We start from the raw sequence: 22078 nt of genomic DNA on the forward strand, positions 1-22078 counted from the left end.
AAAATTATAAAAGGTGTTTCTTTACAAAAAAGAGGTTTTAAAAGGTGTTTCTTTGCAAATTTCCCTAAATATTATTATTCTTTTTTTTAAAAAAAAATATTTTTTAAATTTTATATTTATTTTTAATTTTATTATTATTATTTTTTTTAATTATTATTATTGTTATTTTATATTTTTTTATACTTTTTATTTTTTTTATTATTATTAATTTTTTTTAATTTTTTTTAACTATTTTTAAAATTTTTATTTTTATTTTTATTTTTATTCATTTTTATTATTAATATTATTTTTTAAGAAAATTTTTATTTTTATTATTATATAAAAAAAAAAATTTTTAAAAATTTTTAAAAAAATTAACAATAATAATAATAATAATAATAATAATAATAATAATAACAAAATAAAAAAAATAATAATTTTTTTTAATTTTTTTTTTGTAAAGAAACATCTTTTATAATTTTTTTTTTGTAAAAAAACACCTTTTAAGAGACTTTTTTAAAAAAAAACACCTTAAATCAGATGCCAGTGACTTTTGTCAACTGGCATAGTCAACGCCGGAATAGTCAACGCCGGAAAGTTGACAAAAGTCACCGGAAACTGATTTAAGGTGTTTTTTTTTAAAAAAAAGTCTCTTTAAAGGTGTTTTTTTTACAAAAAAAAATTATAAAAGGTGTTTCTTTACAAAAAAGGGTTTTAAAAGGTGTTTCTTTGCAAATTTTCCTTATTGTTATAAAACAATAACAATCATAATTATCCTTTAGATTACTACCAAATATCAAGCAAATTTTTTAAATAATTATGAAATATTCATGATTAAAAATAACGAGTTTCTTTGAATAAAATTAAAAAAAAAAAAAAAAAACCATTTTTCTTAAACATTTTCCATGAAAGCATTCCATCAAGATTAGTCATTTTTCAGAAACATGATCAAAACAAATACTTAATATCAATTGAAAATTTTTTATTCATACATAATATAAAATCTTTTTAGTAACTTTTTATCTCATACTACCAATAATTTCTTAAACATTTGATCATTGAACTTATAATAACACCTATCCACTTCTCCGGATCATGTCTTTAGAAAAATATTAATACCCACAGGCTTTACATTAAATTGAAATTCGAAAACATGTATATAATCATCCAAGAAGATTTTAATTATGTGTAAATATATTTTTACGCAACATCAAACGTAAAAATATCTAATATGATCATTTCAATAATTGAATCAAAAGAAAATTTTATTTGTTTTGTTGATACATCTTTTTACTATAAACACACCCATGATAATAAATATTTCTTCGTCCAAATTTCATACTCATAATAAATTTGTCCAACTTGATAAAATTTTTTAACCAGATCCTTAATGCTAACTATCTTCAAAAATATATCACAAAAGATTATTAGAAGTAATGTAGATGCAACAACACAAATTACAAGTTAAATTTGTTGATCACAAAATGGAAAGAATTATGACAATTATTGTGCAACACTTAGATCTAACAAATGATTTTAGGTGTATTTATAAATGCTTTTTTTTTTATGATATTTCGTACACAACGGTACTTGGAAAATTAAGTGAAATTCACAATAAAATATAATCGATCACATTACATACTCAATATAATATATGCACTAATAAATGATTATGCGTGTAAGAAAGAGTTTGCAAAAATCTTTATTTGTTCATGTGTAGAGAGAAATATGAAACAAAAATTCAGAAATTCGAGAGGATGAAAAGTAGAATGAATTTTCTCTTTATCTTCATGCAACTTACGTTATTTATGTAATAGTTTGTATGCTTTCATCAGATTGATTCATTATTTTAACTGATATAACAATTAGTATTTCATGAATAAACATATATAACGCTATGTAACCAACATATATATAGCTGACATAATTATTAGATTACACAAAAATATGCGACTATACAAAGGTGTTCAAACGAGCATTTTCGAAATAACTTCTTGTTTCTAAAATTATATTATGCTTGAACGAGCATGGTTGTACTCGAACAGACACAAGCTCTGTGAACTCTATTTCACTTCATTCGTTGCATACTTGCTTTATATGTTTCAAAGCACTTTGGATATTAAATTTTAATACTTATTTGTCTCATTACATACATCGTACATGGAAAATTTCCTAATCACTCTAAACGTTCAACAAGATATGTAATTAAATTACACATATGATAACATGACATCATCATGATATTTGTAAGGGAAAAAATTGATAAGCAAACGATGCATATGTAATACAAAGGTTATTATAAACAGCATTTTATTATTTTGATAATTACATTTAAAGAAGATATGTATTCGAATAACATTAACACATTGGAAGGTTTTGAAAAAATATTTATTAGTATACTTTTCATGTTCTTTTGTTTTTCCTTCTACTATGAGTATTTATATAAAAAGGGTAGCAACAAAAATAGTGAACTTATTTTATAATGAGTAAAGTTTGGTATTAAAAAAAAAAAAAAGAACGTTTTATTAGTAAACCCAATATAATTTTCTATTCAAGCCCATCCAAAATGATCCCAGCTTTTTCAAACATCAAATAATAGGAATATTTTGTAATTTCAAAAAAAAAATATAGAAATATTTTGTTTGTTTTCCTTAAGAATAATTCCCATGTAAATTACACGGAAATCAGACCTGAAATTTGATGGCACGTGCGCACCCAGGTACATGTTTGGAGTTTGAATGCCTGGAAACTTTGTGCTATAATTCCATGCATGCATATGACCGAAGTATATATGTTTGGTTTGAATAGTATCCTATAAATATGCTTACTATAGCTTAGAATAGTACGGCATTCATTGTATTAAACTCTCAATTTTAACTTATCGTATTACACTTCTCTTTTAAGTCATGTACTATCAAATTTCATCATTCCCTTCTCAAACCATGTCTACGATGCCTTCTCTTCTACTCAAGCATTGCACATTTACAAAGCAAAGATCTTGGTTAGTCCTTTTATATCACGTTATATTTTTTTTCTTCGCTTCCCGAATAAATTGAAGTTATTTTGTTCAATTATGTATAAAGAATGCATAATTTTATAATAAAAAGATGTACAGTTAAAAAAATTTATTAATAACAAAAGTGCATGAAAATAATATTATGAAAGAATGAAGAACGCCGTTAGATTGCTTGTTTTTAAGGGAGATTATATTGACGAGTAAATATATATATATATATATATATATATATATATATATATATATATATATATATATATATATATATATATATATATATATATATATATATATATATATATATATATATATATATATATATATATATATATATATATATGTATATATGTATTATTTGTATGTATTATTTGTTTAAAGTCTTGGAGGCTATATTAGAAATTTTTAGTTAGCAATAATTGATGGTTTGGGTATCTTGTTAAAGGCAGGTTGGTTCATAGTTTTCAAAATGATGTTTGTCAATTAAAATAATATTGAAAAATGGTTTTAGTAAAAAATTAGTTGTTGGTAATTGTTATTTAAAGACTTTAATGATTTATTATATATTTAAATCTTTGCAGCCTTTTTTTCTCTCAAGAAAATGTCAATTACGCCATGGGTGGCAAAGTGAGGCGTCATGGTACTTTTCTATCTCTATAACATTGTGTAATTTGTTTAATTTTAATTTAATATTTATGAGTTTAATTATTTTATTTCAAATAAATTTATTGATATTCAACTTGATTGTACTAATATATTTTAAATATCTTTTTGTTTTTAATTTTTATTGTGAAAAGTCATGGCAAACATGTGGACAAAAGTCCCTCGAAATACCAATATGGAGAATTTACAAGACAATTACTTGTTTCCTGAGGTGATTATTTTTATTGTATTATTTCCTAGGGTTTATTTAGTCTTCCTGTAAAATTTCTATATATTGATTTAGGTTGATGGTACCAATGATTGATCATCATCTTATCATTAGGGGTTTTACTTTCTTACCATTAATAATACATGTTGCTTCATTTTCTATATGTTACTATGACTAATTACCACTAAGTTGTTTCAAAAATTATTATGGGAGTCTTTGGAAAAGTGGTTTGTTTGGCAATTTTAGCTTATTTTGATATAAATAGAGAGTTTAATAGTTAAATCAGCCAATTCTAATGTTTGGTAAACTAGCTAGTTAAAACAGCTTATTGGTATGAATAAGCTATTTTTAAACAATCTGCTCATAGTAGAAGATTCAATATCATTTGGTCAAACCCGTTAATAAAATCAATTGATCAAATCAACCACTATAATTAGCTATCAGTTACCATGTATTTTCCAAACACCCCTATCCTAATCACTGCTTAGTCTAGGGCCATCTAAATCTTCTTGGAGTCCATGTTCTAACCTACGGATCTGTAATAAATTAAAACTTTAATAAATTTATTATAAAATCCTTTATTTAAAACAAAATCAAATATTCATTACTTTAAGTGTCCCTAAGAAAGTGTTACACTTTTCATTTCAATCTGTCATTTAACTTGGTAATATTTTTATTTTAATTTAAATAATACCCCAACTATTTTTTCAATTTTATCCATGCATATTCTCACACTTTTAATCATATTCACACAATTTAGTGGTTTTTACTAATTTCTCACTATTTGCTCCAATTGTTGTTGATGGAATTACTTATCAACAAATGAGTTAACTTACGCATTTTAAAGCAAAATTTAAATCTTAATATTTTTAACTATGTAACATAATAAATCTTAAAAATTATATTAAAATTCTTAGCATCAAGTGTAGAAAATCATAATGCGGAATTTGGTTAGGGTTTAGTTTGGTGAAACCTAGATTTGTATTACTTTATCAATGAGAGGAACGACACCTCTATTTATACATGATTAAGACTAAAAATAAGGAAACAAAATATTAACTTAAATCTAAGTAATAAAAAACAAAGTAACCTTAATATCCTAAATACTAAAAAAGATCTTAACTTCCGAAAACATAATATTCTGAAATAATATCTTTATTTTATTTTACTTTCTATTTTCTTACACTCCCCCTCAAGTTAGGTCTCAGGATCACTGAAACCCAACTTGCACAATATTATTCAATACTTTTGATCCAATTAACTTTAGCAGAAAATTTGCTAGTTGATCTTTTGATTTCACTGCGGACAATTTGAAGATCTATTCGGTGAATTTGTCATAATTGACTTTTAATTTTTTGAGTTTAGATTAAAGGTCACAAAATAGATTGTGTTGTTTTATTTTTTGTTTTTGATCAACAGTTTGGATTTTGGGTTTTTGGTATAATTGGGATTCAAAGATAAAATTGGGTTGATTTTGTTTAAAGGGTAGATGGGTAGACGATATGAGTTTGTAGGTTAGTTCGCGGGTTAATGGGTTGGGGGTTTGCAATATGGGTAGTTTTAGGTTAGATGATCTCTACTGATTTTTGGGATTCTGAGTTTGTGGGTTCAGGATTTGGTTATCATTGCTTACTTCTTCCTTTGGAGAACCTTTCTCTAGATGTTTTTCGGATTAGGGTTTTGATGTTTTTGCTTCTAGTTCGTTTGTCCCTTCTTAAATTTGAGTTTTGTCTTTTTCTTTACTCTCCCTCTCACCATTTACTTGCATACTCACTTCTTCTACATTACTCCCCCTCGTGACCTCATGCTCGATGGTGCGGTTCATGGGAGGTAGCGAAATTGGCCCGTATAGAGTAAGAATCCAAGTCCATAACTCATGGACAGTAGTAGTGAATGAAATAACAAGGTCTGAAATAAAAGCCTCAAAGAGGTTTAACTATGAAAAACAAAATGAAAATCAAGTGCAAAAATGAACACAAGTGTTTATGAGATATCTTGGATACCTCCCTCTCAAATGTAGTTTATTATATTGAATTCAATAATTACAAGTATAATAAACCTCTCCTTATCTTGAGAACAATTCTCTCAAGATCACAAAATGCTAAAACATTAATGAACACTCTCAAGTTTCAATCAAAGTAATAGCTCTCTCTCTCTCAAAGTGTGTTTGTGGTGCACTTTGCTCTATGAATGATACTCCCTTTTATAGAGTAACGTGAGTATCCTTCTTAGAGTCACACTTCAATGCACCATAAAGCACAATTAACACCCTATAATTAACATACATTAATCTTAGCAATGAAATACCTTCTTAATGCGCATTAAACATCAACAATAAACCTAGCAATAATCATAGAAATAATGCCCACTATTATTCCAAGATTAATTGCCCCACAATACACCCTTTCAATGCCTTAAATCGGGCATTAAATAGTTCAAAATAGCATCATAGGCAAAGTGCTCATTCAAGGCACTAAAGTTCTCGAACAAGCATTTTCATCAAAACCCAGTGGAAGTTGCTAAACAATGTGCTCAAACGAGCACCCCCCTCTAATACCTTCTGCTTGCAATTTTTGTGTTGCCTCGAGCGAGCAACCTTCATACCATACCTTGCGTCGTTTAAGGCATGGTTCCCACCTTTAGTTAAGCCTCATATGCTTCATGTTAAGCACTTCATTGATCGTTCGAAATCTTAATCCAACACAACTCGACACATCTTCACCATCCTCCTCCAATGTACATGATAAAACACGCTCGATAATATGATTAAAGTTAATGTCATTGTTATGAATATTGGCACTTGCTTTTACAAGGTCGATAATGTCGGAGTTAATAGATGCGAGAATCCATGACAATCCCTGCTATCATATTATTTCCATTGTTGAGTTATGGTCGTTGGGGGAATGACGGTGACATAATTGAGCATCCCCCGATCGCCAAGTTCAATTTTTATTTCTTTATACACCACATGGTGTAACTTTTTCCATTTAAATTTTCGAATACATTTGTTTTTTTTATTGATTTTTGGGTTTGTATTGATTTTTTGGTTTCTTTGTTGGAAAAGGAGGATTATCTGCTCCACCTCTGCCGATGGAAAAATCATGTTTTTCATCTGATGTTTTTTGATTGCTTTGGTTTTATTGATTTTGTTTTGATGAATCTAACAAAATCCCATCTAAATAAATTTTGTCTTCAATATATACTTTAAAAATCAAATTTCAATTTCTCTTTTTTAAGGTAAAAATACTTTAATGGACAAACAAAAGAGACGGAAAAAGGATAAAAAAAATTTGGACCAGTAACAACTAAGCATGTTGAATAGATATTTGGATAGATATATAGCAAGTTCTAATTTGAAATGCACTTTTTCTTACCAATAAAGAAGGCGTAATCCCTATGATTGCATTTACGTGATCGTTCTTGCGTCGAAATCGAATATGTAATAAAATATTAATCTTAATTAATTCGTAAAATTTAGTTTCCAAATTTTCGACAATAAATTATATTACTGAGAATTACCGAAGGTTTGTGTATTTTTCAATTAAATCGCTTTATCATTGCAAAATGTTATTGACATTTACTGTGGTTTTGGACAAACAATGAAAGAGGACAAGAATGAAGCGTCGGCGAATCGACACTGAAGCTTTGGAGGCTGGATTCCCTTACAAATGCACTTTTACTAATTTTTTTATTATATTATATAATATATAATATGATATAAGAGCTGCTTGAATTAAATATCACTATATTAATTTTAATGGTCAATAAATATCACTATATTAATTTTAATGGTCAATATATTGGATAAAAAATTAAGATTTTTGGTTTGAACTTTTATGACAGAAACTATATTTTTTACAACATATTTAAACTTATCACAAAATCAAATTTTATGGTTTGGAATTGAAGTTTGGTCAAAATCAAATTAATTTGTTATAATGGGACAACTTTTGACTGAAATATTTGAATATAAGTATTTTATGAGAGAATCGCTTATTGGCCCTCTTTAAAAAATATGACTTTGATACATTATTCCAAAAGTGAAATAAGTATTCGGTATTCCATAGTAATAGAGCTGTTAAATAGGGTCCATTCCAATTGAGATAAGATTTTAAATGAGTTTAGGCAGATTAAAACTTATTTAGATTTACGAGAACAACTTTAAAAAAGTTTATGCAATGATAATTTTAGTCTGATTTTGTATTTTATTGCAGCAATCCGCGTGTATATATATATATATATATATATATATATATATATATATATATATATATATATATATATATATATATATATATATATATATATATATATATATATATATATATATATATATATATATATATATATATATATATATATATATATATATAATAATGTTATATAAAAAAGCATGGAAAAAATATTTATAAAAATTAAGCTCAAGAATGACCAGATCTGACTCGACCTCACCCTTCACATCAAAGCCAGTTAATGATTCAACTTGTTAATAATTCGTCTAAATGTGACTCGACCCTTGACCTGTTGCGTCGACCCACCCCCGTAAATTAATCCACTCATTAAATTATTAGTTCTGATAGTGTCTATATATTTTAAGAAGTCAGTATTTATTTATCAATCAATATTATTTATATATTTCTATGTATAGGAAAACATAGTCAAAATCAAAATTATATTTAATTTCTCTAAATGTATATTTTTATCATATTATATCTTTTATATATTTTTTTTATTTACAATTAAAGATGATACAATATTATTGTTGTGCACAATCTCTCAAGTCGCCTCAAGTAAACTATACTCTTTAAACTCTACACCACTACTTCATACATTACTCCATCTGTTCATTTATATTCTTCCCATTTAAAATATTCCACCTTAAAGCAATAGAAATTTAATTTATGTTTTTAACACATATTTAGAAAATAAAATATATCATGTGAGATCTCATTAGATTTGTCTAAATGTATACTTTTTATTATGTATTTTTTATAATTTTTTATTATGTGTATTTAGAAAAATTAAGGTTTAAAATTTACATTGAAAACTAAGCAAAAAGTAAATAAGAAAAATAAACAAAACACAGTATAACCCATTCTCCCTAAATAATTCACTTTTGATGGATACCTTTTTTTGCATGTGATAAAGTTCATACTTTTTACGTTATTAAATACTTGTTGCATTATGATTATTACAAGCTTATTTTATATATTGTGATTAATATGTAAGAGAAAAATACAGTCAAGTAATATATTATTTCAATTGTCTAACTGCATATATATTTTCATATTATTAATTTTTTATAACTTTTAGTCATGTACAATTCAATATATAAATGATGAAAATATTAAATTGGATTACATAAAAAGTGTAATGAAACAATTATAATAAAATAAAGAAAGTAAAAATTAAATTAAATGGAATTTGATGGCTTGATGAAAATGTAATTTTGAAATCCAGATATGCATGCGGGAGATGGGGCATATAAAGAAATTTCCACATGCAAAATTAATCAAGCTTGGAGTGGGCGATACAACCCAACCAATTCCGACGGCCATTTCTTCTGTTATGTCTGAGGTCAGCTTTATTTAATCACATCATAACATGAAGTATGATTTTGTTTTTTTTAGGGTTGTTGGGGATTTATTTTTTTTTAATTTTTTAAGTTTGTCTTGTTTGCTAGCCAAATAGTTTTAATTTTGTTTCATAAATAATGTCGAGTTAATAGAAATGTTGACTTTTAAACATTAAATAACTATTAGCTATATTGCCAACAATTATGTTTCGCATTAAAATATTTTATTGATATATGATATTATCTTCAAATTATTTAGAGATAATATGTCATATAATTTTTTGTTAGTGTCATGTATCTTTTAAAGAATTTCATATTATAAATAAAATGCAATTTTCAAATAGTTAATGTCGTGAGGACGTAGTAAATTTGTAAGGAATCTCAGAACATTTTTAGGTAGTTTAATGTTATGTTGTGTTTAGGAACCATAATTCATTTGAGAATTTAAAATTTGCTCAAATTTAGTGTTTTAAATTAATTAGGATTTGAGTCAATTTCACCCTTATAAAAAGATTAGTTAAAGTTAAAAATTTAAAAATGACTACATAAAATCTTGTCATTTTCAAATTGTTCATTTATAATTTGATAATTGAAATGGAGCTTGAAAAGAATTTTGCCACATATTATGCATAACACACGCTATTAATCAGTTTAGAATGTTTTGGGCCTGACTCAAATATAGTCAAGTGAAATCTTTTTTGAATTATCTAATCACATACTTTCACAAATTTTTGTAATTTGTAGTCAATAATGGTTTGAGTTATACGTGATCAAAATCTGTTAGGTTTTTAGTAGTACAGAAGCTATGTTCATGGAGGAGGAAGAGAAGCTTTTCTCTTGTTATGCAGCTGTGTCTTATTCAATTCATAAGAATAATTAAAAGATATATATACATAGGTTTTTAGTGGGCTAACCTAAACCTATTATATAACAGCCCAACAACTAAGCTATTTACAAAAATAATCCCAAATCAGGTCTAGTAAATGAGAAATAAATAAGACGACCAACTAATCTCCAATATTGCTCTACATCTCAAGAGGAGGACTAGTAGTATGAGCAACCTGATGATTTTGCTCCATAGGAAAAGAGACATGCTCGGAAACTAGATTACCGGATTCAGCAACAATGTCAAGAATGTACTTAAGTTGACATAAATATATCCCATCGGGATTCCATGCAACCTTTATACCAAGGAAATACTTAAGCACGCCTAGATCTTTCATGTGAAAGCAAGAGCACAAGTGCTTCTTAAAGGCAATCAAAGCAGCGAAATCATCATTATCATCATCATCATCATACTCAGTGTATCCCGCTCATAGAGAACTATGATCAGGGTCTGGGGAGGGAAGTACGACGACAGCTCATACCCATAGAGAAGAGTGCGGTCAAAGAGTCCTTCTGCTTGAGAAAGGTTTTCAAAAGGAGAAAAATGTGAAACTTACAAATAGAATACATACAAATAACTAAAAATAAAGATAAAAGTAATGAAGGAGGTAAAGAGCGATAATCAAAGGCAATGAACAATAAAAAGAAATGGGTAAAAGGTACGGGTTTAGTAATCTAAAACGTGAATAAGGCACCGCCAACTACCCCTATCCCTGGTCAGGTCCTTGGAGAGGTGAAACTAATGCATGTCACTTTTAATATGTTGATCCCAAGTTTTCCTAGGTCTTCCTCGTCTTCTCTTCCCCTCCACTATGATGCATTTGATCCTTCTTACTGGGGCGTCATGTGTCTTTCTCTACACATGGCCAAGCCATCTCAACTTGTTCTCCCGCATCTTTGCGAAGAGAGGTGCAACCCCTAACTTCTCCCTGAACTTCTGGTTTCTTATCCAATCCATCATAGCATTACCACACATCAACCTCAGCATACGCATTTCTGTTACTTTCATCCTTTATTCAAAAACTTTCTTGACGGGCCAACACTCTGTCTCATATAACAACGTTGATCTAATTACAATGCAGTAAAATTTACCTTTTTATCTCCTAGGGAACGTTTTATTATAAAGCACCCTAGTTGCTGCTAGACACTTAAGTCAACCCGCTTGTATATGATTAGTAACATCTCCATCAATCTCCCCATTGCTCTGAATCACCGATCCTAGATATTTGAACTTGGACGTACATGCAACAACTTATCCCCCTACGGTCACATCTAGCTCCCTTATCGATTCTGTCCCACTGAAATTGCATCACAAGTATTCTGTCTTCGTACCGTTTATGCGCAACCCCTTACCCTCCAAGGCTTCCCTCCACTGGTCTTCTAATTTACTATTAGCCTCCTCCTTGGTTTATGCGACCAAAACTATATCATCGTCGAAAGGCATCCACCATGGTGTGGTCTCCCAGATGGAATAAGAGATTTCTTCCATAATGACCTTAAAATGAAAGTACTTTGGTACAGTCTCCCAGATGGAATCATTCCCAAATATAATCAAATTATCTACATAAACAAGAATGTTTAGTTTGAATTGCACCTCTTCAATAAGTAAATAAAGAATAATCTGAGTGTGACTGCTTAAAGCCATATTCTCGAAGAGGGCGAGCCAACTTTGCAAACTAACATCTTGGAGCTTGCTTTAAACCATAAAGAGACTTACGTAATCTACATACCTTCCCAGATTGTGCACCTTGAAAGCCTGGAGGAATTTTCATGTACACCTCTTCAGACAAGTCCCCATGCAAAAAGGCATTATGCACGTCCATTTGATGCAACTCCCAATTCTTACAGCTGCAATAGCTAGAAGGACACGCATTGTAGTCATTTTAGCAACGAGAGCAAAAGTCTCAAAGTAGTTAATTCCGTCCACTTGATGATTTCCAAACACGACCAATCGAGCTTTAAGCCGTTCAATACTTTCATCAGAGTTGTATTTGATTTTGTACGCCCAACGACTGCAATGAGCTTTCTTTCCTCATGGTAAAGTTTCCATACTCTAAGTGTTATTTTCTTCCAAAGTTTTTATTTCTTTTTGCATTGTCTCTCTCCAGCCTGGGTCCTGCATTGCTTCTTTAAAAGAACGTGGTTCCACCCCTATGAAGACAGCTGCAAGGAAATTTCTATGGCCCACAAAAAATCAATCACAGTTAACAAAATGAGTTATAGGATAAGACATACCTTTGGACCGTATTAGAGTACATGAGGATCGCGAAGAAGACGGACTAACTATCTGGATGGTGTTAGTGACATATCCATACAATTTTGTTGAAGGAAATCTTTTGACGCTTCCCTTTTCCTTTTTCATCCTCTACTTGAATAGTAGGAGTGGCAACAGCCTCCTCCCTCAAAGCACACCCATTATTTTCATTTTCTACTGATGTAGCAGTCGTGCTACTTTCAATTACACCACCATCTAAAGCTCTAGTCACTTCAAACCCATGATGCACCCTATTACTCTCATCAACATTTTCTATCATAGTTGTTCCGTCACACACCAAACTCATATCATCCATCTCACAATTTGTCCCAACATTAGGACCAGACAACACATCACCATGAGAACTAACACTAGCTCCCACATGTTCAAGTTCATTATCAAAATCAAAATGGTCAAAATTAGGACCAACAGAACGCGAAAGAGGGGTTGTTGAAACAATGGTTTGAGCAAAAGGAAATTCATGTTCATAAAATTTCATATCTCTAGAGACAAAGTAATATATGTTCTCTAAATCATAAAGTTTCCACCCTTTTTTTTCCTTGAAGGTAACCAACAAAAATACATTTACGGCTACAACTTGAAAACTTATACTTTTCAACTTGTAAATATGAGCATAACACAAACAACCAAATACACGAAATTCAGAAAAAAGAAGAAGGTGACTCAAACAACAATCCATAAGGGTTTTGTTGTTGAGAAAAGAAGAGGTGGTTCGACTAATAACGTAGCGCGCAACTAAAGCACAATCTCCCCAAATTTCAAAGGTAAATTAGCTTGAAAACGTAATGCTGGAGCAACATTCAAAATATGACGATGTTTTCTCTCAACGCGCCCATTTTTTTGGGGGTATCAATACAGAAGGTTTGAAATAAAATTCCACTTTTATTAAATTATTCTTTCATGCTATTAAATTCAGTACCATTATCACTAAGAACAATTTTAAATTTAGCACCAAATTGTCTGTCAATCATAGCAAAGAAAGAATTGAACATTCGATAAACCTCTATTTTATCAAACAAAAGATACACCCACACAGCTCTAGAATAATCATCAACCACAGTAAGAAGATAAGTTGCACCACAAGAGGAGGGAGTGTGATACTTTCCCCAAAGGTCACAATATATTATTTCAAACCTGCTAGTTGCTCGAGTATCACTAATGGGAAATTTATTTCTAGACTGTTTAGCTTGATGGCACACGTCACAAGCTTTATCTAATACAATACCAGTCTTATCAATAAAAGGAAGAGACTGCACTACTTTATTTGAAGGATGACCAAGTCGTCGATGCCATAACTCCGTAGTAGAAACTCCACCATCAATCAAAGCATGAATCCTTGACATATCTCGAAAATAATAAAGTCCATCTCTCCATTAACCTACTTCAATCAAAGTCCTCAAGTGTTGGTCCTGTATAGCATAGAATGTCTTAATGAAATGAACAACACAATTTATTGTATAAGTAAGATGGGTCGAAAATTATTTTGCAATTTAATTGTGGAACATATAACACGTCTTTAAGAACAAGGTCTAACGTCAAAGACACTTCACCCTGCATGGTAGAAACAACTCGTGTACCATCCAGGAGTCCAACAGGGCACGCATGCAGGAACAACAATCACATTACGTTGCATGTCTAAGTTTCCAGTTACATAGTTTGAAGCACCGGAATCAATTAGCCATGAGGTTTTAAGAGACTTACCACTCAAACGGTCATTATTAGTTTGAAAGGAAGAGTTACCGAACAAGTCAAGAAGCTTTTTCCATTGTGCACACGTCATGCCAGGAATCGAATTATCATTTGTGAAAGTAATAGTCTTGCCTTCCCCACTTAAAATAGCAGCCACAGAAGGTTGTTTATTATCCCGACTCCACTTATCGGATGGTTGTTGAGGGGTACGTGAAGCACCACGCCCTCCCCTTTCAAAACCACGACCTCCACCACGAGAGGGGCGATGTTCCCACCATTCTGGGTATCTATCTTTGGACTAACAATTGGATTCATCATGACCTTTACGCTGACAGTAAGTACAAGACAAAGACAAATACACATGTTTATCACCTTGTTCACGTATCCTAGAAGAAGAAGCTACCCTTGAGTTTATAGCCATTGCTCTAATTTCGGCTTGCTCGGAATAGGATATAGTTGCCATTTTTAAGCGCTCTTCTTGAAGGAACATTTCATAAACTCTATCAAGAAATGGTAATGAATCATGAGAAAGGATAGTCGACCGCATATTCCAATATAAGTCTACATTAACACCAAAAAGAAAGTCTTGAAGACGGTCCTCGTCAAGCCTTGCTTGAAGTTGTTCACTGATTTTACCAGTACACTGCCCACATATGCAACTTGGCAATGGATTGTACGTAGTTGATTCATCCCACAATGGTTGTAGTTGCCTAAAATACTCGGCTATACTTATGTTTTTGGTCTATATACATTCGGCCAATGCCTTCTTCATTTGTTGTTTCCGTGGTCCGTTACCCACGTTGAACCTTTGCTTCAAAACATCCCATAATGGCTTCCCCTCTTCAAAATAAGGCAATGTCTTTTTAATAGAGACATCAATGGTACGGTGTTAAGTATCCATTGAACTAGCATAGCCTGCAAACAGCGCCAATCACGCATACCCTTTTCATCAATGAGTTTCTTGATGGTCCCTTCGACAAACTCAAACTTTCGCCTTGCCATGAGAGAGACGAATCGAATGGGTCCATTCTTCATAGTTATGATGTGTATTGATATAATAAAGGTTGGAGGGGTCAACTTTGATTTCTCCTGTATTAAGAGAATTAGATGAATCCTCATCACCGACCAACACTTTAAAATTACAGTAAAATGATGGAAGAAATAAAGCAGTCGTATCTTTACCCGTAGAAGCCTGATACCATGTTAGGCTTTTATTAGTACAAAAGCTATGTTCATGGAAGAGGAAGAAGAGAAGCTTTTCTCTTGTTATGCGGCTATGTCTTATCCAATTCATATGAATAATTAAAAGATATATATACATAGGTTTTTAGTGGGCTAACCTAAACATATTACATAAGATCGCCCAATAACTAAAACTATTTACAATAATAATCCCAACAAAATTACACATGAAATTGCATAAAATATAATATGTAGTAAGTATTATGAAACATAATAAATATTTAATTAATTAGGCTGCCCAAATTCTTTCTCGTGATGTATGAATGGATATTTTTCGGACCAATATTTGATTATGTGATTGTTTCGTTTCACTCAGTATGCCCAAGCTTTATCTACAATTGAAGGTTATGAAGGCTACGGAGCAGAACAAGGGCATTTGGTATATTTCTTTGTCCTTTTTTCTAACTCATTAAATAAATAGGAACAGAGCAAGCTTAGTTGAGAAAATCTGATATTCACATTCATAGCTTTAGTTATATAAATATAATTTAATTGGTGATTGCAGAAGTTGAGGAAGGCAATTGCTGAAAAATTTTACAGAAATACGAGCATTAGTGAAGATGAAGTTTTCGTATCAGACGGTGCACAATGCGATATTTCTCGGCTACAGGTTTACTTGAAAATTTTTAACGTAATCTTATGCTCTTACAAAATTTAATATGAACTCAGCCTGCCATCTTAATTAAATCTTTTTTTTTTTTTTTTTTTTTTTGTTTATTTGACATAGATGCTACTGGGATCTAATATAAGTATAGCTGTACAAGATCCTACATTTCCGGTAACAATACTAACTCTATTTAGAGCATTTTTTAATTTTGCAATCCTTTTTTATGTGTTAACTTTTTTGAATTATATATTAGACTTAATAAGCAAATTAAATAAAGATTTTTTTTGCATCTTATATATTTTCCACTTAATTTCAAAACCAGAATTAAAAGTTAAAAAAGCCCAAAAGTATATATATATATATATATATATATATATATATATATATATATATATATATATATATATATATATATATATATATATATATATATGTATATATATATATATATATATATATATATATATATATATATGTATATATATATATATATATATATATATATATAAATATATATATAAATATATATATATATATATATATATATATATATATATATATATATATATATAAAGTAAAATGTGATTTTCACTTCCTTTAAAACGTCAGTTTTAAGAACAAAAAATTCGGGCGTAGACAAAATTGTTTTCAATACTTTGGTTTACATTTTTCGCTAAAATTTTAGGATTAATTAAATTTGTATTTCAAACATCTTCGATTCATTTGGAGCTCCCAAATTAAAGGAGTATCTTCATTAAATTAAAAACATAAATTGTTGTAAGAGAGGATCGATTTAATTGAGAGACGCGCTTTGTATATTTTCATGAGTGAAAAATCAAAATACCTTATCTTATAATACATATTATGAAAATATAGGCTTTTTAGTTTAAGGTCATCTACCTAAGAGTTCTCTCATAAGACTAGTATTGGAATGATTTATTTCACATCGACTAATTAAAAATGGTATATAGGCAATTGTAACATTTTATGAGTCATTAGAGTCTTTGCTCTCATTGTCATATGATTTTGTGATAGTATTTACAATAAAGTTTGTACATCTTGAGTTTCTCGATTATATGTTGATATTGACTAAATGAAATAAAATCAAATAGTTTAAAGCATTTAGAATTGGAGAAAAAAAAGAAGATGCTAAGGCTTTGTTGGCAGGCATATGTGGATTCAAGTGTTATAATAGGGCAAGCTGGAAAATTTGAAGAAGGAAAAGGAAAGTACAATAAGATAGAGTACATGAGTTGTGGGCCTGAAAACAATTTCTTTCCAGATTTGAGGAACACTCCTCGAACCGATGTCATTTTCTTTTGCTCTCCGAATAATCCGACTGGATTTGCTGCATCTCGACAAGAATTACAACAACTAGTGGATTTTGCAAAGAATAACGGTTCTATCATCATCTATGATTCTGCCTATGCTTCTTATATCTCTGATCATCACACTCCTCGATCTATTTTTGAAATTCCTGGGGCCAACCAGGCAAGCTTTCTCTTCCTTTTTCTTACTTATGACATATAATTCTCTTTTTTATTTTAAAACCTTTAATTTGTTTGAAACATAGTATTTCAATGTTGATAATTAAGTTATTATATTTTTGTGATTACTAATAAATTAAAATAAGTGCTCTTCTTAGTGAAACCACAGTAGATAAAAATAATGGGATTATGCTTTTATAGTTTCAATAGTTTGTAGACCGTAGTTATTTTCAAGTTAGATGTTATCTGACCGATTTCATTTAGTCATTTCTGTGAAGAGAGTATGGGTATGGATTATCCGTTACCTTCTCTTATTTAGACCTTGTTTTCAAGCGGGACATTGTGTACGATGATGATGAAAATTAGATCTTATTCGTGAATTAATTAGAATATCGCAAGATTAACAACACAATTATATATCCAAAAAGGAATATGAGATAAACTAAAATTGAATTGTCTAAGTCAAGAGTTGGAATAACAAAATTTTAATCATATTTTGTTTTTCATCTTTTATAAAACTAAGGTTGAACATTGAAAGTTAATAGGAGGTTGAATACTCTCTAGAGGGGAGGGGGTGAATAAAGAGTTTGGGCTATTTAAAATTTTGTCTGCAAACTTGTCTCAAGAGTTTGAGGAGTCTGTCAAAAATGTTTTCTGGAACAGTTTTGAGTCAATTCGTAAACAATAACGTATGTGCGGAAAATAAACTTTAAAGTATAACACACTATATGTTAACGAGGTTCGGTTCTAACCAACCTACTCCCCGCCTATGGGTTCTCTTTCAACCCGTAGGATTTCAACGCCTTTTATTAATCTGACTTTAATACAAATAAGAAGATCTCACTATCTTCTCACACCACGTTCTTCCCCTTGAACAACCGTATTACAAGTCCCTTTAATAAAAGCAAATCTCACAATAGAGATTCACAAGTTAAACACATTGAATATTAATTAGTATTACAATTCCCTTTAATAAAAGCAAATCCCAAATCTCACAATAGAGATTCACAAATTGAACACTTTGAAAAGTATTCTTGGTTAGGCGTAATAAACTTAATCTAACTCTTTTTAAAACTATTAAGCCTATTACAAATGTAAGAGTTAGATGAATTAAGAATTACAACTCTTAAAACACTTAGAGAATTTCTAAAGAGAGAAAGTTATAAGAAAAAGGTGCATGGAGAAGTATCCTTAATTCTGAAATGAAGCCTCATATATATAGTGTTACGCCTCAACACATTTTGAAAAACCAGAAGGCCTCTTTCCGTAATTTTCTGTTGACCTGGTCATTCTGCGCCTGTCTTCAAGATCTTGAACTTAACTTCAAACTGACGTGTATTGACAGCTAACATAATTTCGTCATTGTGTGCTGTAATTTGTCTGTAATATCCAATGCTATGCTGCCACGTTAGTACTTATACAAGATATTGAAAACTAAACACAAACCAGATTTATCAACGTTTAATTGATCATTCAAATTAATTCAAATAGTCATTTTCTATTTTTAGTGTTAATTCAAATATCATCTTATTAATAGAAAACTCTATAATTTGTATAACAACTAATTTAACATCAAATATAGCCATGTACTATAATTAACAAAACATGTGTACCTTGTACTATATTTAATCAACAAATTAATTTAAGCACATATTTAAATTCAAGTTTAAATATAAAACATTTGAACGTTTAAGATAAAACGTGTAATAAAATACTCAAACTTAATTTCAAATAATATCAAAGTTAATTTTAATGAACCTTGACCTATTAAAATATTTCAAATATAATTACGAAATTAACCTGATTATAAACGTAATTATCTTCAAAACTTTGAAACATATTTCAAGACTTATAAGATAAACTTAAGTTCTTTAAGCATATTCCATTATCTTCGAACTTAAACATATATATCAAATACTCAGTTTACATTCAATATGATTTTGGACTAACTTAAACAACTAAATGTAATTACTTAATTTATTTGTTTAATCAAAATGTGTTTTGAATTATCATCACTTAAAAGAGTTCAGTCTTCAAACATTATCTCAATAAAAAGAACTAAGGTTGAACATAAATAATAAGACTCCTTATTTACTCATGCTATCTCATTTATAATTTATTGGTGAGTGCATTAATCACATACATATTTTGTTCCTCTTTGGTGTTTGATTTTTCATTTTAGATAGGTTTATCTTTTGTTTGTGGTATTTTGCAATAATTTTATTTTAATTTTTTACATTATTTTAATGTTTTTACTCTGTATTTATTTTAAAATAATTTTATTATTCAATAATATACATATATTTACCATCTAAAAGATTCAAGTTCTAGTAATTTATGAGAAATACATCAAGTAGAAATGGGTGAAATATAAGACACTTTTTTGACTTTTTGAAGTACCTTTTTATGAATCCTTCTCCACCAGATTTCTTGATAGAGGAGTCTATGAGGGTGTGCGAGGTGATCGATCGCATAGAGCCTCATCTTTTTTTCGTAGATGAAAAAATTAATTAAAAAAAGAAATATCTTAAGTTTATTAATAAAATAAATAATTTACTATAAATAAGACACAAAATAAAAATTTTGCACAAGATCCCTTAATTTTTCAAGACGGTGCTGTTCCATGACTTGTTTTTTAACAAAATCTTTTACCGACTTGATTGTATATATAAAAAAATTAAAAAGAGTACGTGCAGGTTGCAATAGAAGTATCTTCATTCTCAAAGCTGGCAGGATTTACAGGAGTACGATTGGGGTGGACAGTCGTTCCGAAACAGTTACGTTACTCCAACGGATTTCCAGTAATAAAGGACTATAATCGAATTGTATGCACTTGTTTTAATGGTGCCTCCAACATTGCTCAAGCCGGTGGACTAGCTTGCCTTTCACCCCTTGGCTATAAGGTTTCTTTTCCATTCTCAAATTCACTCAAATTTTCATTAATTAAATCATTCTTTTTCACTGGCCTACCAATTACAATTGTTTTTCTTATAATCATAAATTACGTTTACAAACTTACAAAGCTGCAAAATACTCCTATGATTTAGAATATAAGCCTATTTGAAATTTTTCCTTTGTTACACTAGCAATTAGTGTTGATCAACCGATCTTTTTTGACATATTTTTCTTTATTTATAATGTAAAAAATAATCAAACTAAGTAAAATGTTATTTTTATAATATGAAATTTTTAGAAATTTTATCATAAGAAAATAAAGATATTAAAAACCAAAATTATACATTAAATAGCATAAAAAATAGAAATGTTACAACTATTAAAATCAGACTTAAGTATAACATTTGTTGATTGTCATGGCGAACTAGACGTCTTTTACCAGAAAGGTTTATCAAAAGAAGTTACAAAACTGTTCAAATATTCTTTTGTTAAAAATCATCTTATTAAAGATTTGAAAATTTAAATTAATTGAATTTGCTACGAGAAGTAACAATTAGAAAAACATAGGAGTACTATTTTCAAAATAATTACATTGAACTATTTTATTGTTCAAGTTATATTCATTTATAGACTACAAAATGTTATGTACAAAAAAAAAAAAAAAAAAAAAAAAAAAAAAAAAAAAGTTGGTCTTAAGTTAATTTCAATTAATTGCAGGCATTACGGTCGAGCATCAGTTATTACATGAATAATGCAAAAATGTTGGTAGATACATTTACAGAATTGAATATGAAAGTATATGGGGGTAGAAATGCACCATATTTATGGGTTCATTTCCCCGGTGAAAAATCATGGGATATATTTAATGAGATTCTAGTGAAAACCCATATATTAACAGTTCCAGGCAGAGGATTTGGTTACAAAGGTGAAGAATTCTTAAGGATTAGCGCCTTTGCTCCAACGGAAGTCATATTTGAAGCATCAATGCGCTTGAAAACACACTTTTCTCACCGTCGTCATCCATATGTCCTCTATTGAGTTATATACTACTCTTTTATTCCTTGTTATTTGTCCCTTCTAATAAATAAACAATTTCATATTATTTTCAAATGGGACAAACCATAACAGATGGCTAATGTACTATAATTGTGTCATTAATTCAATATATATACATACTTTGAATTTTAATTAGTTTCTAGGACATTGCTTTTGAAAATTACTTAAAATTCAAAATGTTTATTTCAAATTAAACTATGATGTGTACTCTTTTATTACATTATTTGTGTTAATAAAGATATAAGATTTGGGACTGTAAGAATAACTCGGTTGCCTTTCTCATTAATATTAATGTCAATATATACAAGATTGTTACTATACTTTAGGAAACTAAATATTTCCTAATATTCTACATAATCACAAAGATTATACAAAAATATGCAAGAAATCAAAGAGATATTATTCTAAGATATTCTAAGATATTTTAATATTCTAATACACCCCCACGGTCGAATCGGGCGGTTTGGAGACGTTGAGACTGGAACGAAAATCATCAAATAATAC

The 22078-nt window shown here is 29.4% G+C and overlaps 1 protein-coding gene across 1 annotated transcript; it reads left to right on the forward strand.

Moving 5' to 3' along the window:
* Positions 1-3594: 3594 nt before the first annotated feature.
* On the forward strand, positions 3595-21666 carry LOC130802758 (aminotransferase ALD1, chloroplastic-like). Its single transcript, XM_057666815.1, has 9 exons — positions 3595-3632; positions 3790-3866; positions 9324-9440; positions 15846-15908; positions 16035-16139; positions 16257-16307; positions 17304-17627; positions 20320-20526; positions 21236-21666. Exons 1-9 carry the CDS (start codon positions 3608-3610, stop codon positions 21554-21556), a joined length of 1290 nt encoding a protein of 429 aa, XP_057522798.1. The 5' UTR covers positions 3595-3607; the 3' UTR covers positions 21557-21666.
* The last annotated feature ends 412 nt before the right edge of the window (positions 21667-22078 follow it).

Source organism: Amaranthus tricolor, chromosome 16, assembly GCF_026212465.1.
Source record: "Amaranthus tricolor cultivar Red isolate AtriRed21 chromosome 16, ASM2621246v1, whole genome shotgun sequence".
NCBI classification, from domain to species: domain Eukaryota; kingdom Viridiplantae; phylum Streptophyta; class Magnoliopsida; order Caryophyllales; family Amaranthaceae; genus Amaranthus; species Amaranthus tricolor.

Bases quoted from the DNA above. Each gene is read 5' to 3' on its own strand.
- LOC130802758 (XM_057666815.1), top strand. From the start codon at position 3,608: ATGGGTGGCAAAGTGAGGCGTCATG. The intron at 3,633-3,789 runs GTACTTTTCTAT...TATTGTGAAAAG, and splicing joins TGGCAAAGTGAGGCGTCATG to TCATGGCAAACATGTGGACA. The intron at 17,628-20,319 runs GCAAGCTTTCTC...GAGTACGTGCAG, and splicing joins AAATTCCTGGGGCCAACCAG to GTTGCAATAGAAGTATCTTC.